This window comes from Beta vulgaris, chromosome 8 (assembly GCF_026745355.1).
Source record: "Beta vulgaris subsp. vulgaris cultivar EL10 chromosome 8, EL10.2, whole genome shotgun sequence".
Classification (NCBI taxonomy): Eukaryota; Viridiplantae; Streptophyta; class Magnoliopsida; order Caryophyllales; family Amaranthaceae; genus Beta; species Beta vulgaris.
In genome coordinates, this window is record NC_079209.1 from 56634409 (window position 1) to 56654546 (window position 20138).

Below are 20138 nucleotides of genomic sequence, written 5' to 3' on the forward strand. Positions count from 1 at the left end.
TAAAATATACAAACAGTATACACAATTTACAAGGGTGTCTTCACTCAGAGTTTACCTTAAACCCCCATTTTCGACCTTTTGCTTATGTACTCCGTCTCCCTTAGTCCCTTCCACCGTTGGTTGCTGCATTCAAACCCATCGTGAGAGATGTAATAGCTACCATCATAACCTCAAATCTCGCTCCTTTATGTTTAATGATGGATACCTATAGGTAATTATGTAAATATGTGTAAACTTATCTTTCATATAAATTGAATGGCAGGGCTCTTATTGAGGGTAAGTCATAATTCGTTCTACACATGTATAAGAGTTAATGTGGCTGGATGGTCATAAGTTCGAATCTTATCCCCCTATTAAACATAAATTTTTAGTACTAAGTATAAAAAAGCTTGTATTGTATCGACACCTCAATCCCAGATATTATTTAAGTAAGCTACCATAGAAGATTCCATTACAAAACAAAGGTAGGTAGGGATACATCATACTTGCACAAAAAAAGGAAAACGAAGAAAAAGATACTAGTGGAAAGTTACTTACAAGAAATGTCATCAGGTGTTACTCGAGTATTTGAGTTCAATTTAGCCAAACACTTTTTCTTTAGCCAAGCACTTGACTAGGTCATTAACTCACTTAGAGTAATATAGTAAAGTTACTTTGATAATCAACGAGTAAGCAACTTTAATTTACATTTTATGACAAACAGTTATACTTTTAATATATGAATACCTTAATGGCCGGTTTCCTCAGCAAATATCAAACTTAATCTTCTCTAGTACAATTTTGGATTATTACATCCAAAAGTATCTATTGAAGAGTTTGATTTGAGTCAAAACTTAAAAAGTTAGTTTGAATTAACAATGTATATATTTACTCTATTTCTTTTTACTTGCAATTGACATTTACATTATTCATAAACTCGATTTGGCTTATCTTTGATGATTTATAGTAAAGAAAAAGTATATTCATGTGCGATGTTGTTAGATTTGTCTCAATCTAAGTTTTCGTATATCTACTTTTTATAGTTTTTAATTATTTGTAATTAAAAATATTAATATTTGAAGTTATACATTAACAAACATAAAATTCAAGCTGCGGCAAGTAAAAAAAAACAGAGGAAGTATATTATTTATGAACTATAGTGTACAAATTTAAACTTTCCAACAATAGCTTAAAGATGTACTTGTACATGAAATACTATTTAGTTGTTAATGCAACAATAATCAACAATGTTATAAATGTCATATCTAGCTTAACTAGTAAATTCTTGTTGGGGTGGAACCAAAAGCCTAAGTTAAGCTAACAAATTTGAACTTTTTTTTATTAGGGAAAATAATTGGTCCGAATATTAATCCTTGCTAGGCTACTAGACTGCAGGCACACCAACTCATAGACTAAGTACAAGGCTAAACAACCTAAAAGTATAAGCCTTAACATATGATTAGGATGCGAATTCGAACCCTAGGCAATGCCCTGAAATTCGAGGTGGTACTCCCCCAAGTTACCATCTCTCCCTCAACAAATTTGACCGATAATAACACTAAATTCTATATATAAAAAAATAAATAATAGTCATAAAACAATATCTTAACTAACTTAATAGTTAAACTTATTATAAACTCATTTTCTCTATCTTATTTGATAACAAACTATTTTCCCATTTAATTAGATTATATTTTAAGAGCACTTAACAATTCATAATTCATAATCATGATCATTGCAAACATTGTCAAACAAAAAGCATATTACTTTTTCTTTGAAGAGGTTCATATGTTTGATGGAAGTAGGATCCCTCCAACTTGCAAGTTGGGGGAACCAAAGATGGTTGGGATCATGGTATGATATTGATTGGTCATCTTCAGTGGGGTTCACAAAACTTCACATCAATCTTTTACTTTATTTTAGAAAGGAGAGAAGGGGGAAAAATACCATAAAAAAGCCAGCATTTAAGGGGTATTGTTTTAGTTTGTGGCTTGTGGGGGCTTAAGAACCTTGTTGGCAGATAAATATGGCAATGAGTAAATCTAACTTCTATCAATTCTTGAAATATAAAGTGAAAAACACGACTGAATCATCAATCATGTACCTTTAAATATTAGCTCTCCCATAGCATTGTAGTACATTGTATGAAAGTGAAACCCTACTACGATCGATGAGCTTGTCTTGGCAACCAACCGTTTGAGTCTCTTAGGGGACTCAAACGGGGTAATTTGGTCATTTTATGCATTGGAAGATTTCACGCGCGTGTGGCTGACATTTACTTGGTACCAATGCTAGGTTATAATGGTACCATTCTCCGAAAATATTGATACCTTGGTACCAGTCCTGATAACAATTTGATACCAATGTCAGGTTATAATGGTACCATTGTGTTTTATTTTGGGTGTTTGAGTCTTTTTTGGACTCAAACCGTTGGTTACTAAGCCTTTCTCTACGATCGATATGGTGGCGAAGTAAGATTTTGCTTAATCATATATTGTTGAGATAATAAACAAGATTTTAGTCAATCATCGATAGGATGATAGATCTCTACTATATACGATTTGGTATACATTGTTTGGGTTGATAACATATGGAAGTGGGGGAACCAAGTAAGGCTTAAGGGGTGAGGTTTCCCTTACCATCCCCTCTTTCCAAGGAGTCTAACCTGCAAACTTGATTGGTTTTATTTGTATGAGGTGTCAGTTCAATGGTCCCTTCATCTACCAACTTTTTTTAAAAAAAATATGGAGGTGGTGGGAAACTCACCTTGTGACTTGGAGATCATAAGTTCGAACCCCACTACATACTTGTGTTTGGGAGTAGGGATTCCCTTATATTATCCCCTACTCTCAAGCATTGACCTGTGTAGCTGGGGTGACTGACCTGAACGAGGTACTGATCTAGTAGGGTCCTTCTTCTTAACAACAGGTCCCCAGTGGGGGTCCAAAAAAAAATATAGTGTTTGTGAAAACGATAAAATAAGATCTTTTTATTCTAACATAGTTTGACTTCATATTTGTCAATGTAGAATTTTGACCATCTTTATTTTAACTACAAATAATGAAAATTTGATGTTTAAAATATACAGATTCTAAAAAAATCTAATAAGTTTTCACATAAAATGACTATATTTGTCATGCATAAAGAGCAATTCAAAAAAAAAAGAGCAATTGATGATCAAGGTATAATATGCAAATAGTGTCAAAGAATAAAGTGTGTAAATTAAAAAACATATAGCGAATATGATATAAGATATATTCTTATAAAATGACATAATTTATTACTAGAAATCTATAACCACTATTTATTACCTATATAAAAAATGTAGGAAGTATCAACATACAAGAGCAAGAAAACATGGATATGGAAAAACATGCTCTTGATGAAGGGTGGCAATGGAAAAATCTGGATAGAAATATAAATAAAAGCATTGGGGTATCCACTAGTGGAAAAATAAGGAAGGGTTGCGCTAAAAAAGGCTCTTAGGGCTGCGCTTAGCCCTTCCAATAGCAGCCATTCACTTTTTAAGTAGGGTTGCGCTTTTAAAGCGCGGCCCTTCTAAGCAAAAAGGGTTGCAGCCTATGCGCCCTTCATACTATGAAGGGCTGCGCTTTTTTAACAAGCGCAACCCTTCTAAGCAAGAAGGGCTGCGCGTGTTTCAACTAGCGCAACCCTTCTAAGATAGAAATATAGATAAAAGCATTGGGGTATTATCGCCTAATGGGCATTGCTTATAACGACTTTTTATTTATGTGTCTTTCATGGCTCAACTTTAACTATAAATAAATATCATTTATTTGATCATTACAATACATTCATAAATTTGATTCGATCTTTTGAAATTATACATTGTGACTAATTTAGTAATAATTTACTTAAAACATTTACTATCTATAAATGAGTAAATTTTTTAATCAAATTAGTAAATAATTAGTGCAAGAATCCAATTATTACTTCTAAAACAAATTTTTTTATAATGAGAAACAAAGCAAACATTCTTACACACATTGGCCATAGCAACGTACTAGTATATTTATAATTAACTAAATACTACTAATTTCTGGATAAACAAATTTTGATGAATTAATTAACACATCTTTTCGTTTTTTTCAAAAGAAACACGCTATCCAATATTCCAATGCCAAACAAGTAGCAATCGAAAGACTGATAGTGCAAGTTACTCCATATATGATATATGTATCAATGCATTGATGGGAAATCTAAGGTAGTCTATCAATGTTGGTCATCTCCAATCCCAAAACTTTTTTTATCTCTTTTGCATATCAAATTTAGATAACTGTGTTTTCATCTTTTCTCCCACCCACAATAAGCATAACTTTGCTCTTTCTACACGTCCTTTTTATTGCTAAATTCTTTTCCAATCAAACAAGACAAACATGTCTTGAACAAACCAAAACATGTGAGTTCAATGTGATTAGGATCCAACACAAACATTAGGAAAATGTTTGTTGTGTGTAGTTTGTATTACAATCTTGGGTGTAAGTTTAATTTACTAGTACATCATAATTTATGGTATAACAATTTATGAACACTGTTTTTTTGTTAAGACAACTCAAATGATATAAAATAACTGACATAATGATATGAAATTTATGTAATTATTTGTATAGTTGTTAGTCTTTGTCATTATGCATGTAACACAATAAGTTATGATATAATATATCACATCGTCCAAAATCGTGCTCTATTACTTTAATCATTTATCTCTAAATACATACTAATATTATAATATAGATTATTAAAATTTAATATATTGAAATTATATATTTAGGTGAATATGGTTATGATTAACCGATAAACTATTAAGTGACGAAAATTCGATGTCTACCATCGTAGCAAAATAAAGTCAAAGATTGATAAGTTTGACAATTAAATTTACTCTGGACAAAATTGAGACATAGAGACTAGAGAGTATCGGTAAATAAATTAATCGTAAGATAATACTAAGGCTATGTTTGGCAATACTGGCTGAAATGAAGCTGGAACTGATAAGGTGATTTAACTGATTAGGTAGCAGATGAAACTGTTAAGGTGCTGAAATTGATAATTTAGCTGATTACATAACCTGTTTGGTAAAATTATGTATGACTGGTTGAAATATTTTTTTAGGCTTAAAAAGAAAAAAAAGAAAAATTCAGCATGCTATATTTTATTCCAACTCAATTTCAGTCAAATTTTGAACTTAAATTTTATTTAAATTCTTCCACCAAGCACCACTAATCATATGAAATAACTTAAAATTATAGCACCTTATTATCCAGTGGATATCCAGTAACCCGCTCCACCCTGTTTAAATAAAGGGTGAAAAACCGTAATAAACGGATGAAGACCGGGTGACGGATGAACAGGGTGACGGATCCGGTAGGATGCGGGTGACCATTTCCCACCCATCACCCGATCCACCACCCGGTTAAGCACCCGACCCATTATCCATCCGTTTAATTTTTTTGTTCAAACTCGTATTGTTGAAGTATTGTTGTCGAGACTTTATTATTGTGAAAACGACTTCCTAAAACTTGTATGGTGCGACGTCACCTTTTCTTTATGCTTAAAACATCGACATATTTATTTATGATTTTGGAAAGTTTAGGTGGAAATTGGGTACATTATTTTTTTAATAGCTATAATCTAAATTTGATATTTAGATTTTTCACCTGTTAATCACTCGACCCACCCGAATCACCCGGTTGTGATGGATGGATGGATTTCGGGTGATGAGTAAAGCGGGTGACGAATGGATGGATGAGAGTCAATCTAACCGGATGATGGATGCGGGTGATGGCTCACCCGACCCAAATCTCACCCGTTGCCATCTCTATTTCAGACAGAGTACGACATTTTGTCCTAAGCAATGAGTATATGGATTGTATATGATAAATCTAATAAACTATTTTTCCAACTAGCTTGCGTGGTCCGTTGAAATTCTTTGATTGTATATATTCTCCTAATGTGTATAATATCTCCCTCTGTTTTTTGTTTGTAATAGTACTGCGACATTTTGTCCTAAACAACATTATATCAACTTAATATAATAATAAACTATGATTAACTAACTTGCGTGTCCGCCAAAAAATAAGCAAATGAATAATGTAGATCCTCCTAGGTACTAGAAATCTTTTAAAAAAAAATTCCAGTTGTTTTAGAACTTTTTTTTTACCGAATATTTAAATTAAAAGATGGACTAGTCAAATTTTCTAAATTACCCAGTTGAGAGATGGTAGTTCAATAAAGTACCATCCCAAATTTCAGGATGTTACCTACAATTTGAATCATCATCCTAATAATATGTTAGGGCATATACTTCTAGACTTTTTAGCCTTATACCTAGGCCATAAGAAAGAACATATTTCTTACGTGAAAATTCTCTATTCAATCTCTCAAGAAAAATGCTAGCTAGCAAACATTTTAAGGTGACGTCCTTTTTAGCTATTGTTCTAATTTAGCTGACTAAAATGACGAGATTACTATGTTACCATCGATTGAAAAAATGGTGATAAATTTACGGTCTAATATGGTTTATTGGTAGGGGTGTAAGCGGACTACGAAAAGTCCATAGTCCAATTTAGTCCAGTCCAAACTTGTCGGACTGGACTGGACTGAAATTTTTTTGGACTGGACTCGGACTTAAATTTTCGAGTCCAAATATTTTTGGACTGGATTTGGACTCATCCCTTTGGAGTCCAATAAGTCCAGTCCAGTCTAAAAATATTTTTATATATAATATATATTTAATACATATATAATGTATATATTAAAAAAAACTGATACTATTTTTAAAATTTTGGAGTTTTCAACCTTCCGTCTCTAAATATTTCAACAGGCGCCAGACAATTTTACTTGGCGCCAGACTATTGCACTTAGCTTCATTTATTAAATAAGTAAATTATACTAGCAGTACTACAGTAGTAGGCTAGTAGCCGACTAATTCTATCTCACTTCACTCATCAGTCCTTACTACTCACTTCCTCTGACTCTTTATTTTCTTTCTACCTCGCTGTCTCGACTCTTGCATTCTCTATTTCTCCCTCAGATTAATTCTCAGTCTCTCTGCTTCCTCTCAACTTAGATCAAGATAAGCATCTAATTCAACTTTTTATTCATAGTATTTTACTTTAATTTAGGATTTCAATCTAATTTGTGGATATTGATAATTGAATCAGATGTCAAATGCTCAAGCATCTCAAAAAACATTGTGAATCATTGAATCTAAATCGGGAAAAAAGATATAATAATTTGAGTGGATTGGACTGGATTCGGACTCAAGAAAGAATTATCGGACTGGATTGGACTGGACTCAAAAAATATTTGGATCGGACTTGGACTCAATTTCTCGAGTCCAAAAAACTTTGGACTGGATTTGGATTTGGCAAAGTCCAATCCAGTCCAATCCACTTACACCCCTATTTATTGGTATAAATCTAATGTTATATCATAGAAAAAGAGTAATTTATGAGATAATTGTCTTGTGTACACTCTTTTTACAAGGTTGTTATTGTCAACATATACCAATTAATTCAATATATATACGATAATCCAATTCAAAGAAAAAACGTCATCTTTCAAGTATACACTATTAGTCTGATTTTTGTAGGAACTACCTATAACAACGAACTTGCAAAATAGATATAAAAAAAGAGATTCTTTGTTCCCGACCCTGCTTCATCTTAATTGTTATTTGAACAAGTATAACTTGTATCTTGGTCTGAGTAGGAAAGCATTTCTCTTCTACATGTCCATGAAGTTTTGAAAAATCCAAACATCTCAGAGATAGATAGAGAGGTAAGAATTTCTCGAACGAACTGCACTCCTTCGTATACGTCAGGAGTCCATTAATGAGAAAGGGTTAAGTGAACCCAACTACTACAATGATAAATACAAGCGCGATTAAAATTCCCGAAAAATAATACGTTTTTGTATTGATAAGACCATTCACTATTTCTTGAAACTCGATAAACAGATGAACCATATATATTAAGTCATACCGTTTAACAAGAGACCAACATCCTTTTGTAAGTTAGATTACTTGTCAAAATTCTAGTTAATTAGCATAAGTATAAAGCTTATAAGATCCTTATTTAGAGAACTTAATAAGGCTAATTTTGTAGTTCCAATATATACGGTCAACTTTGTAATTTAACCCCTTGGGGCTAAGTGGCAACTGGCAAACCTTGGGCCTGGAGTGCACTGAAGACTTAATTGTAGTTTGTCTTTGGCTTTACTATCATGTTTTGCGTTTATGCAAACAACGCAGGTCATCATTTGAAACAAAATGGAAGCACCATAGTATCCTCGATTTTTTTTTTTTTGAAATGGCAATCAGGTTGAGTTGGATTAATTTGAAGTTGATTTGATTTATATTTCAGAAATTCAGATCACTTATCCCTAATCCAAACCCGACCTGATTCTAATTTCAGGTTGAAAATCATAACCCAAACCCGACCTTACCGATTTCGAATTGATCCGAAACCAACCCAAATTGACCTGAAATGAAATTCAAATATACACACTAAGTTATGAAAGTATGATTAATGACTTGAAATGAAATTTAGGTGATTCAACAAATGGACTTGGCCCAATACAAATAAGAATAAAAAAAGATAGGTGGTATAAGATATGAAAGTCTAGGTTAATTTCAAGTTGACCCGACCTGAAAATAACCCGATTTCTAAATCAAGTTATTTGAGTTATTTTCAGGTTCAAAAAGTCAACCTGAACCTAACCCATTATATTTTCATGTCGGATTAGCTCAATCCATTTTTTATTGCACGTCGAAAATCTCAACCCAAACCCGGAATTTTCAGGCCGGGTTATCAAATTGGGTCTACTTTTGCCAGCCCTACCTTTTTTACCATTCTTTTTTGTTCAAAAAGAAAAAATTGAGGTAAGCTGATATGACTTTCATTACAAAATTACTAGTCTTATATGCACACTATGTATGCGAAAGCATATAAAATTCTTCCTATAGAAATAAGATAAGGTAATCTTTTTTTTTTTTGTTGTTGTTGTTTAATGACATGTTCATGTATACATATGAGGCAAACAATGTCGAAGATTTAGTATATGTCATGATTTTGACAAGATATGTTTAGACAAATGAGATATGCTACCACGATCCGATTCAGAGCTGATTGCTGTAATTGGCGTATCAACGCTCGACTCCAAGTTTTATATATGTTGCAATTTTTATCCAATGATGCAATATAACCTTCTCAAAACATGGAGAAACCACCCTACATTTGATAATACTTTACAGGAGGTGCTAAGACCACACGACAAAATCCTTCACTGAGATCTGGCCTATTTTAAACTAATTTCTTCATTCAATCAGCTGGCCAAGTAAAAAGAATACAACGCAAACATGTGAAGATCGGAACAAAGCCAACATAGTGGTTAGCACCAACATGGGAAGAATTGCATCATAGAAAAAGAAAGAAACACATATCAACACAGATTTCTATCATCCTTTCCTCCCGGTATAGAGTAGGTTGTAATGTTGGTTTCGCCATGTGCAATTTACCTTAAACTCTCAAAGATAAACCATCAATCGAGGCGGAGTACTTCAGACTGTGGCTTCAATGTTCCGCTAATTAAATATGGTGATATAACCATGCAAGCCATGAAGAGTGTGAACTGTAGAATGAAAACGAACAAAAGATCAATGATGAGCTAATTCTGTCACTAATTTAGTCCTATTCACTTCAACTGATTTAACTGAACTGGAAATTTTTTTATAAAAAATATATCTACTAACTGATATTATTTGTATGAACTAACTGAAATTATTTGTATTGATTAAAATCATTTTGTAGATTAGGAACTCATTTTTACCAAACTATATTTTTGATTAATTAGTTGAAGTGAACAAGGCCATAGCAGTAGATATGAGGAACATAGTGAAGAAAGAATCTAGCATACCACAAGAGGTAGGGTCAAGAAACTCCAAATCGGCCACAAAGCCCAGGTGAATCTGCAAAAGATCAACGTTTAGAGGGCAAGCACTTGGAGCACATATGCAAGAGCAATTTCAGGAACATGTCGAAAGTTGGTATTGTACTCACAGGCAAAAGGAAGTTAGGCCCAGCAGAGTAACCAATGGCAAGGCAGATGCACCAAGTATCTCCCAATTCTCATTTGATTTTCTGACACCCCACAATGACATGCTCGTATAAAAGAAATAAGCAGCACTCAAAACAGCACCTCCGAATCCTAGGTATAGAGGTATCCTGCAGGTTCAGAAAGCAAAAATAATCAGGTAGGTAGAGATTAGACAATATATTCAGCAGGGTAACACACACTATTATGCCGCAAATGACTTTGACAATTGATATAAATTTATAGAGTAAAACATTTCGGCCATCAGTATATGGAAAGAAATGCGTCAGGCAAACAGAGAATATAAGCATTGCGTAATTATTATTCCATGAAAGATGAAAATGCATGTTAGAGAAACCCAACTTGAAAAAGGATGTTCCACGCAACAAAGAGATGCATAAGAAGTGGTCCTGAAAGTAAATCAATGACTGGTCTCGCCATCTATCACCAAGCTACAGAGAAATGGCCAAGTGAAAAGCACATATGCTATGAAGGCAGCATGACCGACAACTGAAGCTCACAAGCATAGGCATCCCCTCAAAAAATATTTAACTAGTTCAGAGGCCAACTTTTACAGAGGACTAAAGATGTCATGTTACTTGGATGAGACTTTGATCTCTCATGTTACATAGTACTTGTGCTAAGCTTTTACACTAGTAAATCTTCCAACTTGTGTCTCTACATTCTCTCCCTCCCAGATGTCGCACAAACCCACCCACTAGGCCATTACCTCAGGTTCTCATGCCACATAAGCAGACCAAATTTGTATTAAGCCAGGCTTTTATTATGCAGTATGCAACATAGCCAGAATGAAGTCCAGTCCTTTACCATACTCAACACACTTATCTTCATCTTCGGTCATGTCACCTCGAAAGAGACATGTTCAGTTACATGATACGAGATCCAGGTACTTAGCAAACCAAAGTTGTTAAAGTAGTCTTCAGGTAAACCACTTTACCATGTATCACATACCAGTTTGGAAGTTCCAGAACATGGTATGCCCCTTTCCAGGAGGGGAGGGGGTGGGTATTAGTTGAAACTGTGCTTGACAAATCCCTAAAGCAAGGCCATCTTTTCAGTCAATTTTTCCCCTAAATTTCATTGTTTAGACAATGGATCCCACTGCAATTTCAACCATCAAGAATCTATGTTACTTGGACTCGAATACTTGCCGGACATGAGTGACCAAGTGTTCTGACTTAGCTATTATATGAAAATCAGATTCTTCATCTGGGTTACCACCTACTACTGACCTTCTGGAAAGCAGAAAGCCCCTATCCATGGTGTCAAAACAAGGCCGCATCGTATCGTATCGCCCGTGTCGTAAAGGTTTTCAAATCTACCGAACCGGTATTACCCGCAGCGTAAAGGTGTCAAAAACCCGCATTTCAGGCGGATTTCATGGATATTCCATGGTTTGAGCCGATATTCAGCGGTACGACAACAACATCATCCCCGTTCCCGCATCACCGTGACCATTACCACAACCGTGACTGAAACCGTATCTTCAAACTATGGCCCTATTCAATATTGGGCCAAGATGTGAGAGATGAATATTCATCTCTCGGATTGTAGTAGGCTTAATTCCATGACTATTTTATGTATACAGACCCTATTTCACCAAAAAAAAAAAATGTGGGGCCATGACAAAGAAAATACCCTTCATAATTTGAGGGAACACCCTGGAGCTAAGAAAGCACGGCAGCTCATTCCTCTAAATCTCTGCAACAAGAAATGATTCCATTTTATCTATTAGGTTAGAAAATTTGCATTCCTAATTTGGGAGCTAAGGAAGAGAAGAAATCAGTGTCTCTTGAAAAGCCTGCATGGTGGAACACAGCAGATGGCAGAAAACCAAATGCAAGTTAGAACAGGGTGAGTTGACCAGGTGAGTTTACCATCTGAGAGATGTCTTGAGTATGAAACACCAAACTAAATTCTGATGCTTATGAACCACTTTGAGATTAAAAGTGAAACTATGTGCTTGTTTAGAACAATATAGGAGGTAATTTTACCTAGGAAGTTAGCTTTCACATGAAATTGTATTTCCTAGGAAATGCATAATCTTGTTCCCATGAGAATTTACACTGACCTAGGCTCAGGTAAGTAAATTCATCCACTTTGTGAGAAGTATAAATTCCTACAAAGTTCTAATTTCCATATTTTGCCAACCAAAAACAACACCTTCTTTAACTTCCTAGGAAATTTCGATTCTTTGGTTCACCAAACAACACCTATATATCCACAATCTAGATGTTAGGGTACCCCCGTGTTCTTTTTCTAGGATTTATATGTTATTGAACAGTATGGTCATCAATAACACAGGTGAGTCTAAGCACCAATTAACACGACACATTTCAGATACCTGTATCACTGATGCATGACTAGGCCCTCCCTCTAATCTTTTGCCTTTAGTTTGCTTGGGAATTTGCTAATAATGAACTAAGAAAAGGGTTTGGAACACTTAAAAAAGAATCTCTCTTGTATAGCACTATAGAAATTTCGACTTCCGAACCTTGTTCCATCATCACGAACCTAAGATAAACAAAGGAATGAACTGAGAAAACATGCAGGAATAAGATCCAAGAATTAGCACTAGATCTCAGTTGAGAAAGATTGAAGAAAAGGAACCACCAGGCAGTCACAAAGACAAGAAGTAGGATGGAAGGTTGTATACCCAACCCTTTGCCTCACGTAGCCTGGGGTCAAGACCTTAATGTAGCTACCAGCTTCTTCCCCTACAAATCTCTAGAAGGAGATGTGATAAAGCATTGAAACTTGATGAAGCAACCATTATTATTGCCAATGGTCAAGTGGAAAAGTAGCAAAAATAGGGACTTCAGAAGATAGGATCCATGCTTGGTCAATCTCCATTTAGTTTTGCAAGCTCACTAAACCGCCCAAGAAAGAAATATGACTTTACATAAATAAACCAAATTCCATCATATTCCAATACTCTCACTTGGAACCTCAGTTCCTTCCAAAAAATCAACAATGAGAAAAAGGAAAAAAGAACCCGGAGTCCACAACTCTTACCTCGGAAATAAAAGAACCAGTCAACATCACTCTAACTAGATTTGCTTGAAATCTAGCCTCATTTGTTTCTCCTTATCAAAGAGACTATTAACAACTACTGGAACTGATAGAGATATTTTCTGAAGCAATATGTATTCAAGACTTAAGAGTGAGACACAGTCATGATCCCAGATTTAGCAAAAGTTAGTTTTCCACCACTTTGCAGTTTGATATGCAGCAGTTTACATCATCTAGAAACTCTAAGTTGTTGGTCAAGACACATAGGTCCCATGTTTGAGAGCAGAAGGCCATAAAAAAAGCATAGACAACGGTTCTCTTTCTACATGAAGTAAATTATATACAAAAGAACCTTTATATTGTCATGTACCTCAGACCATCGCGCAACTCACCTTCACATACATTTAACATACATCAACAACAAATATAGTTAAATACTTATATTTCCTTGTCTTCCTTTATTTGCAATAGGGTAGGTGCAGACATGCAGTTCCTTCCATTGCATTCAATTTCATATTTACATCATTACATGGCAATTTTGATGATAAAATACCCTATGGCTCTATCAACTAACTATGGTGAAAGCAGGCCTGATAAACACAGCTAGACTGTCTTGGAGTATCACCCCAGAAACTGGGTGGTACATAAAACCGCTCAAAACAGTTTTGGCATGCACCATATACCATCCACATATACAGGGTAGACATCGTGAAATCTGACAAGAACCTATTGCATGTTTACTCTATGTATACATTGTAAAAATCATGGCAATACATTAGATTCACTGAGTAATATTACATCCACGAAACCTCAACCTTACTCTTTCTCACTGTATTCTCCTTTTCTAATTCTATAAACAAGAATAAATGATAGTTATCCATGACGATATTTTTATACTAGAAACGGTCCTAGTCAATGCTCAAAAGTCACACTAAAGACATCTTGTGTATTAGAAGCAATCAAAGCATCTCCCAAAACCTTGATCACATGACAGCTGTGAGAAATACCAAATATGGAGCTTTTATATCTACAAGTAAAAGCCAAATCCATAACATACTTTTGAAGCCAAGAGGCTCAAAAGTAAAGTGAGTTACATTATATCATATAATAACCTAAATTAAAGTCAATCAAGATTCAAGAGTATAAGCAACTCCACAATCCAACAGCAAAGCATAAACATCGAAAATCGACAATTACAAGCAAGAATCAAAGAATTGAAGCATGAGATCTCAGGCAAACAATTACCTTCTAATCCGGTCATCGTGCCAAAGGAGATAGATAAGATTTGAATGCCAATCACCAAAAATTATGATAAACACTGCTGAACCAATCCAAAGAACATTCTCCAAAATCTCAATCCATGTCTTAGCTCTCGGAATCGAAGGAGGCGGAGGCATTGGTTTCGAGGACGCATCATCTTCAAGATCTTCCCCACCGGAGGCATAACCCCAGCTATGCCTCTGCCTCATAAAATTAGCCCCAACAGGGGTCCCAACAGGTGTTCCACCAGACATGATTTACACAGCTAAAATTAAGAGTTCAAAAACAGCAACAACACCCACCAAAAAAAAATTGCTCTGAATCCTACAAGAATCAATCTCTTCCAATAAAACTTACTCTAAACTTCTAAAGTATACTTCTACTCAAATCAATCCTACTGCTCAACTACTTCCAAGAACAATTCTCTACCTAACAAGTTTAGGTAAGACTAAACAAACAATAAAATTGAAGTGTATTGAATCAAAGGGCAAAAATCACAAAAAGTTTCTCCCTTTTACACGAAATTAACTGTATGAAAAATTAAACTATTAAACAAAATCCATCAACAATAACTTTGCTTCATTACCTCCAAAAAGGAAATCCCATGTGGTAAACTGAATTCCCAACAAAACCCATGTCATAAAACAACCAATTGAGAAAAACCCAGAAATCTTCAACACCAAAAAACTCAGCAACTTTGAGATTAAACCCTCAAAATTAACAACCCACCAAATTTTTACAGCTCAAATTAAGAAACCCAGTTGTAGATTTGTGTTCTAAGAAAACCCAATTGCTGGTTTTCTCTGGCTCTTTGATTTCAGTCATTAACGGAAGCCAACTGACAGCACTGGGACAACTGTTATTTAGAGTAGGAGAGAGAAAGTTGAAGTCTTTCTTCTCTCACAACTCACAAGTGAAAAGGGGTATTGAAGGTGACTGAATTGTTTTTTTGTTGCGCCGTTTACCTAAAGAAGATATAAATTGGGAGATTCGTTTCGTGTAGTTTAGGAAGAATGTTAGACAAATTGGGACTTGGAAGTTTTTGGTGCAATTTCAGAGTTGTTGGGATATAATACATCACACATTGACGTAAATCGTAATCTAACTCTTATTAGATTTTTTTGGGAGAAAAAGACACAAAGTAAATATAGAGTACTAGATATTAGTATTATATTTTCTCAATTTAAATCGCTTTGACGTTTATATTGAATATTTATTTTATCAATATATAGAAAATAAAAGTAATCATAGACAGAGTAATATGTTATTGGATTTATTATGTGTAAATTAGAGGTGATCAACAATGATCCAACCCGTGCACTCCAAATATATCGGGAAAAGAATTTGATCCGACTTGATTTTGGTATAAAAGGGCCTTGAACAACTCAAATTAAAAAATTCGGCTAGAATTTGACATATTTGAAATTGTGGGTTTTGGTACACAAATATTGACCCGATCATATGCTTTGCTCGAGGATTTCTCACCAAATAGGTTTCTTTTTTTTTTTTTTTTGCGAAAGACCAGCTTGGCAAGCCTCGTGATAACTTCTATTATACTAGCCTCGTATGCACGCGATGTGTGCTTTAATTTCAAAACTTTTTATCTATTATATACTACATCCGTATTATATTAATTTATGATTGGACTTAAAATGTGAAAAGACTATAGATAGATGAAATTAGATACTCATTCATTTGCTAATGTACAAATCTAACGAAGGTGGTAAGTTATTTCTAATATTAATATTTTGTAAATGAATTTTGAGCAAAACAAAAATAATGAGTTGGGTTGACTGAATTAAATAGTATCAAAGGTAGTGAATGTTTCGGACTTTTCAGACTAACATCCTATATACCATCTTCTCTTTTTTTTATTAAAAGGTCAAGATATTTTATCCATTTAATTTTTTGATTGAAGTATTTGATATATAAATATACCATTTTTAATTTGTTTAGAATGACAAGTTGAAATGTGATAGAGTTCTTAAATTGTTTTCTTTTGTAATTTGTTCATTCCATTAATTAGATCATTCAGGATAATTTTTTATTTTCAGATGGGGCATCGTCTTCCGATCCTCCCCCTTTCCTTATGGCTTATATAATAGAGATACAAATTGGTTAACATATTATTAGGTGAATGGAACATGTTCTATAATTAAATTTTTATTTAAACTTATATACTCTCTTCATTTTTATCTTATTTATAGCACTTTGAATTTACATGAATCATGTATTCATTTTAATAATTTATCTTTACTTATATATGAAACATATATTATTGAATGTTTTTTTTTTTGGAGAGAAACTCGAAGAGGGAGGAAACATCTAAGCAATTGATTATATTACTAATATATGAAGCAATTGTACTTAGTCTATTTCCTTTCCATTTCACTCAATATTTTTTTTATATAATGAAGAACCTAATTATAGTGTAGATCCCAAGAATATTTTGAGGGATGGAACCTAGGTTCTCTCTTGACAGGTTGCTAAGTCATGCAAGGCTATATATTCTCCACATCTTATGACAATAGACTTAAACTAAATTAGGCTAGAGCATGTGATCTTTGTTAATTATTATTAGTACTAAATTAGGCATAGACTTTTGGGTATGTAAGAGCGCAATAGGGAGTGTATGGTCACAATTGTTTAACTTTTTAATGTATTTGTAGTCATGTTTGATGATTGCATACATGATGCATGTTCATGTACAATCCTTTGCTGGAATACTAATGCTTGTTTTGTTGGAATCAAGCATAAGCCATATGATGGCCATTAATGCAAGGAGTTTTTTCTAAATAAAACTTATATTCATCTTATGCATATATATAATATAACATTGTGTTTGGGTCAGTTGTACTTGTAAATGCGACTACAAAGGAATATATAAATATCATTATGCAAAATTTCACTAATTGTGGCGGATGTCAATTGGTTTAAAGCATAGATAGCTAACTAGTTCTATATTTTATCAAATCATCTATACAAATATATTAAAAAGCGTGCGGAAGAAAGTCTATGTGCCACGTGACACTCTTCTTAAATTTCAAATGCAAATGCTTTATGTGCATGTGTACTCCTCACTTTTTTAAAAAAATTGTAAGTGTAAGGTATCGAACACGTGACCTTTGAAATGAAAAATAAGAGCTTAACCATCAATACACTATGATTTTGTTGTTTAATATTCCAAATAAAATGTAATAAAACCTTATAATTGTAGTTAACTAAAAAGACTTAACAATTTTGGAATATACTTTTTGATCAATTTAATGTAAAATAATGAGAAAAAGTAAAAAAGTAGTATTTTTGGGTGGAAAAAGAGAAGAGCAAATATAAAATATAACTTTATGGTGAGCCAAGTACCCCAAATAAGAAAAATATAGCAATTAAAAAGAAACAATCACTTAAGGAAAATGTAGCAATTAAAAAAAATGGAGTAAGTACATCTTTAAGATTCTTATTACGTAACTTACAAGAGAATATTGATGTCATATTCTCTTACCACAATTCCTTTTAAGGTATTGCTTTCAAACTCAAAACTTTCAATTTTTCTACTTATCACGTCGTGACATGAATTTTTCAATTTCTCAATAGACAAAAAATACGAAAAATAGCAAAATAAATTATGAAATAAAAGATAATAACATATTTGTTTGTTGCAACTGACCTGAGGCATCGTCCGGAAAAAAAAACTAGTTAAACAAGTCTATAAGTTGTTGTTTATTAATACATCCTTTAAGGCTTGCCTCTTCTTACCTTAATCTCTATTTTATATGTCAAGAGGGATAGTACACCAAAAAAAATAGAAAAAAGAAAAAAAAGAGAGTACTACTTACTTTAATTGAAAAATAAAAAAAGTGAAAATAGAAAAAGGGACTACCTAATTAATTGAAAAAGATTAAAAAAAATTACAAAAATAAAACCGTCAACAATTCAAAAATCCCTAAATATTATATATAATTAACTATTAATTTAATTTTCTACATCCCCTAAAATAATAATTTTCTACGTATTTTCTTGTGCATATAAAACTATTCTCCATTATTATAACGCAATGTCTATGAGTTTAATCAAACACTTATCATCATATTAAAATAAAATAAACCTCTAAACATATGATTGAAATATTTGCCTAAAGCAAAAGCTTTCAATCTGTTACATAACGATTGGATCTTGGTCACTGTCCGTTCAAATGACATGTGTGCTCCCTCCCTCTAAAATCTATACAAATATATTAAAAGATGTGCATAACAACATTTATACGTCACGTGGCATCCTCCTTTTGCCATTAAAATTTTGTCACGTGCCTATTAATCAACAGTAAGTCAGGTGATCATTATTTAAAAAAATATATATACTAGAACTTGGGCTTGAACCTCGTAAGGATTTCCGAAGACTCACCATCTCATCTAACATCTTTTAGTGATTCACATTTCTACAAAATTATAAATATGTGTTGTAATTAGTAATGTGGCAACAACCATAAAGTTTATTTTTGTTTCTTGCGGTCATCCCCTGGCTCCATCCCCCCTTTCGAAATTCACCATGAATGTGCTTTTATGCGCCATGTGGAACATTTCCTCTTGCACTAGAATTTTATCGTGTGTGCAATGAACCAACAATAGTTTGGTCATCATAATTTTTGGAAAAAATATAATGATATCTTAAATCGACCTGATGACCTTTAATAAGTATTAAGATACATTTATTACTACACCAAATGATATATGGTGTAATTATTTTAAAATTAAATTACTAATAGATAAAAAATATAAGTACTCAAGACATAGCCCGGACTTAAAAACTAATTAGAAATTCCTGTAGCTCGTAACTAACCATAATTTATTTAGCCAATCAAGTTTGCGCCCTTCTGGATCTAACTTGAACTCTTCTAGTTGTTTTATTATCTTTCAAATTATACCTGAAAAAATACTCATACTCTTATCTTTATACAACCTCACCAAAAATTCCTTGTTTGCACTTAAATAGTGATCCGTAAAAGGATTCCATAACATGGCCATAATATCCTAATAATAGGATACCTAACTAACCCAATACTCCTTTTTCACCCATAACCAAGCTAAGGTAGTCAAAATCGCGATTCTACTCTAAATCAGAAGGGTCTCTTATAATCGGATCGTAAAGTCGTAAGATTTTACGATTTTTGCAGGAATAAGATTCTATGATCAAATATGTAAATTAATTATCTATTTTTACATTCAATCTTAATTAGCCAAAATGATAATCATATGAGATAAGAAATGATGCCATCAAGGGAATAGAAGAGGTATACAAAACACATATTTCTAAAAATCAAAAGCAAATGAAATCATTCAATAAACATATTGCACCAAGAAGAATCGAAGAAGATAAAGAAATATGTGCATGCGTGCGAGATGTGAGGGCGGAAATATGGCAAATAGTGCTTGAAACAAATAATCTTATTGGCCTGATCCGGCCATTTATTTTAATATCTAAAAATAAACATCAGATCAATAAACGAGGTAAATGCAGAATCATTAAAATTGGTAATAAATCGCGATTTTATTGATTCTACTGATCTTGAATGATTCTATATCCGATTTTCTTCAATTGCGATTCTATGAACGATTCAAATCGTTTAGCCCAATATAAATCGTAGAATCGTGCGATTTAATGACTTAAATCGCGATTTGGGTAACCTTGCCCACAGGCCGCAACATCGGTCCTTGCTGTTTCACTTGATATAAACATTTCATGAAAACACACAAACATGA

General features: G+C 33.4%; 1 protein-coding gene across 1 annotated transcript; it reads right to left on the minus strand.

The window, feature by feature from the left end:
* Nucleotides 1-9165: 9165 nt before the first annotated feature.
* LOC104902062 (hypothetical protein) lies at nucleotides 9166-15440 on the minus strand. The gene is made up of 4 exons (XM_010689726.4): nucleotides 14371-15440; nucleotides 10059-10223; nucleotides 9916-9967; nucleotides 9166-9630 (listed from the first exon to the last, which is right to left on the minus strand). The coding sequence occupies exons 1-4, from the start codon at nucleotides 14637-14639 to the stop codon at nucleotides 9541-9543; spliced, it is 576 nt and encodes a 191-aa protein (XP_010688028.1). The 5' UTR covers nucleotides 14640-15440; the 3' UTR covers nucleotides 9166-9540.
* Nucleotides 15441-20138: the final 4698 nt, after the last annotated feature.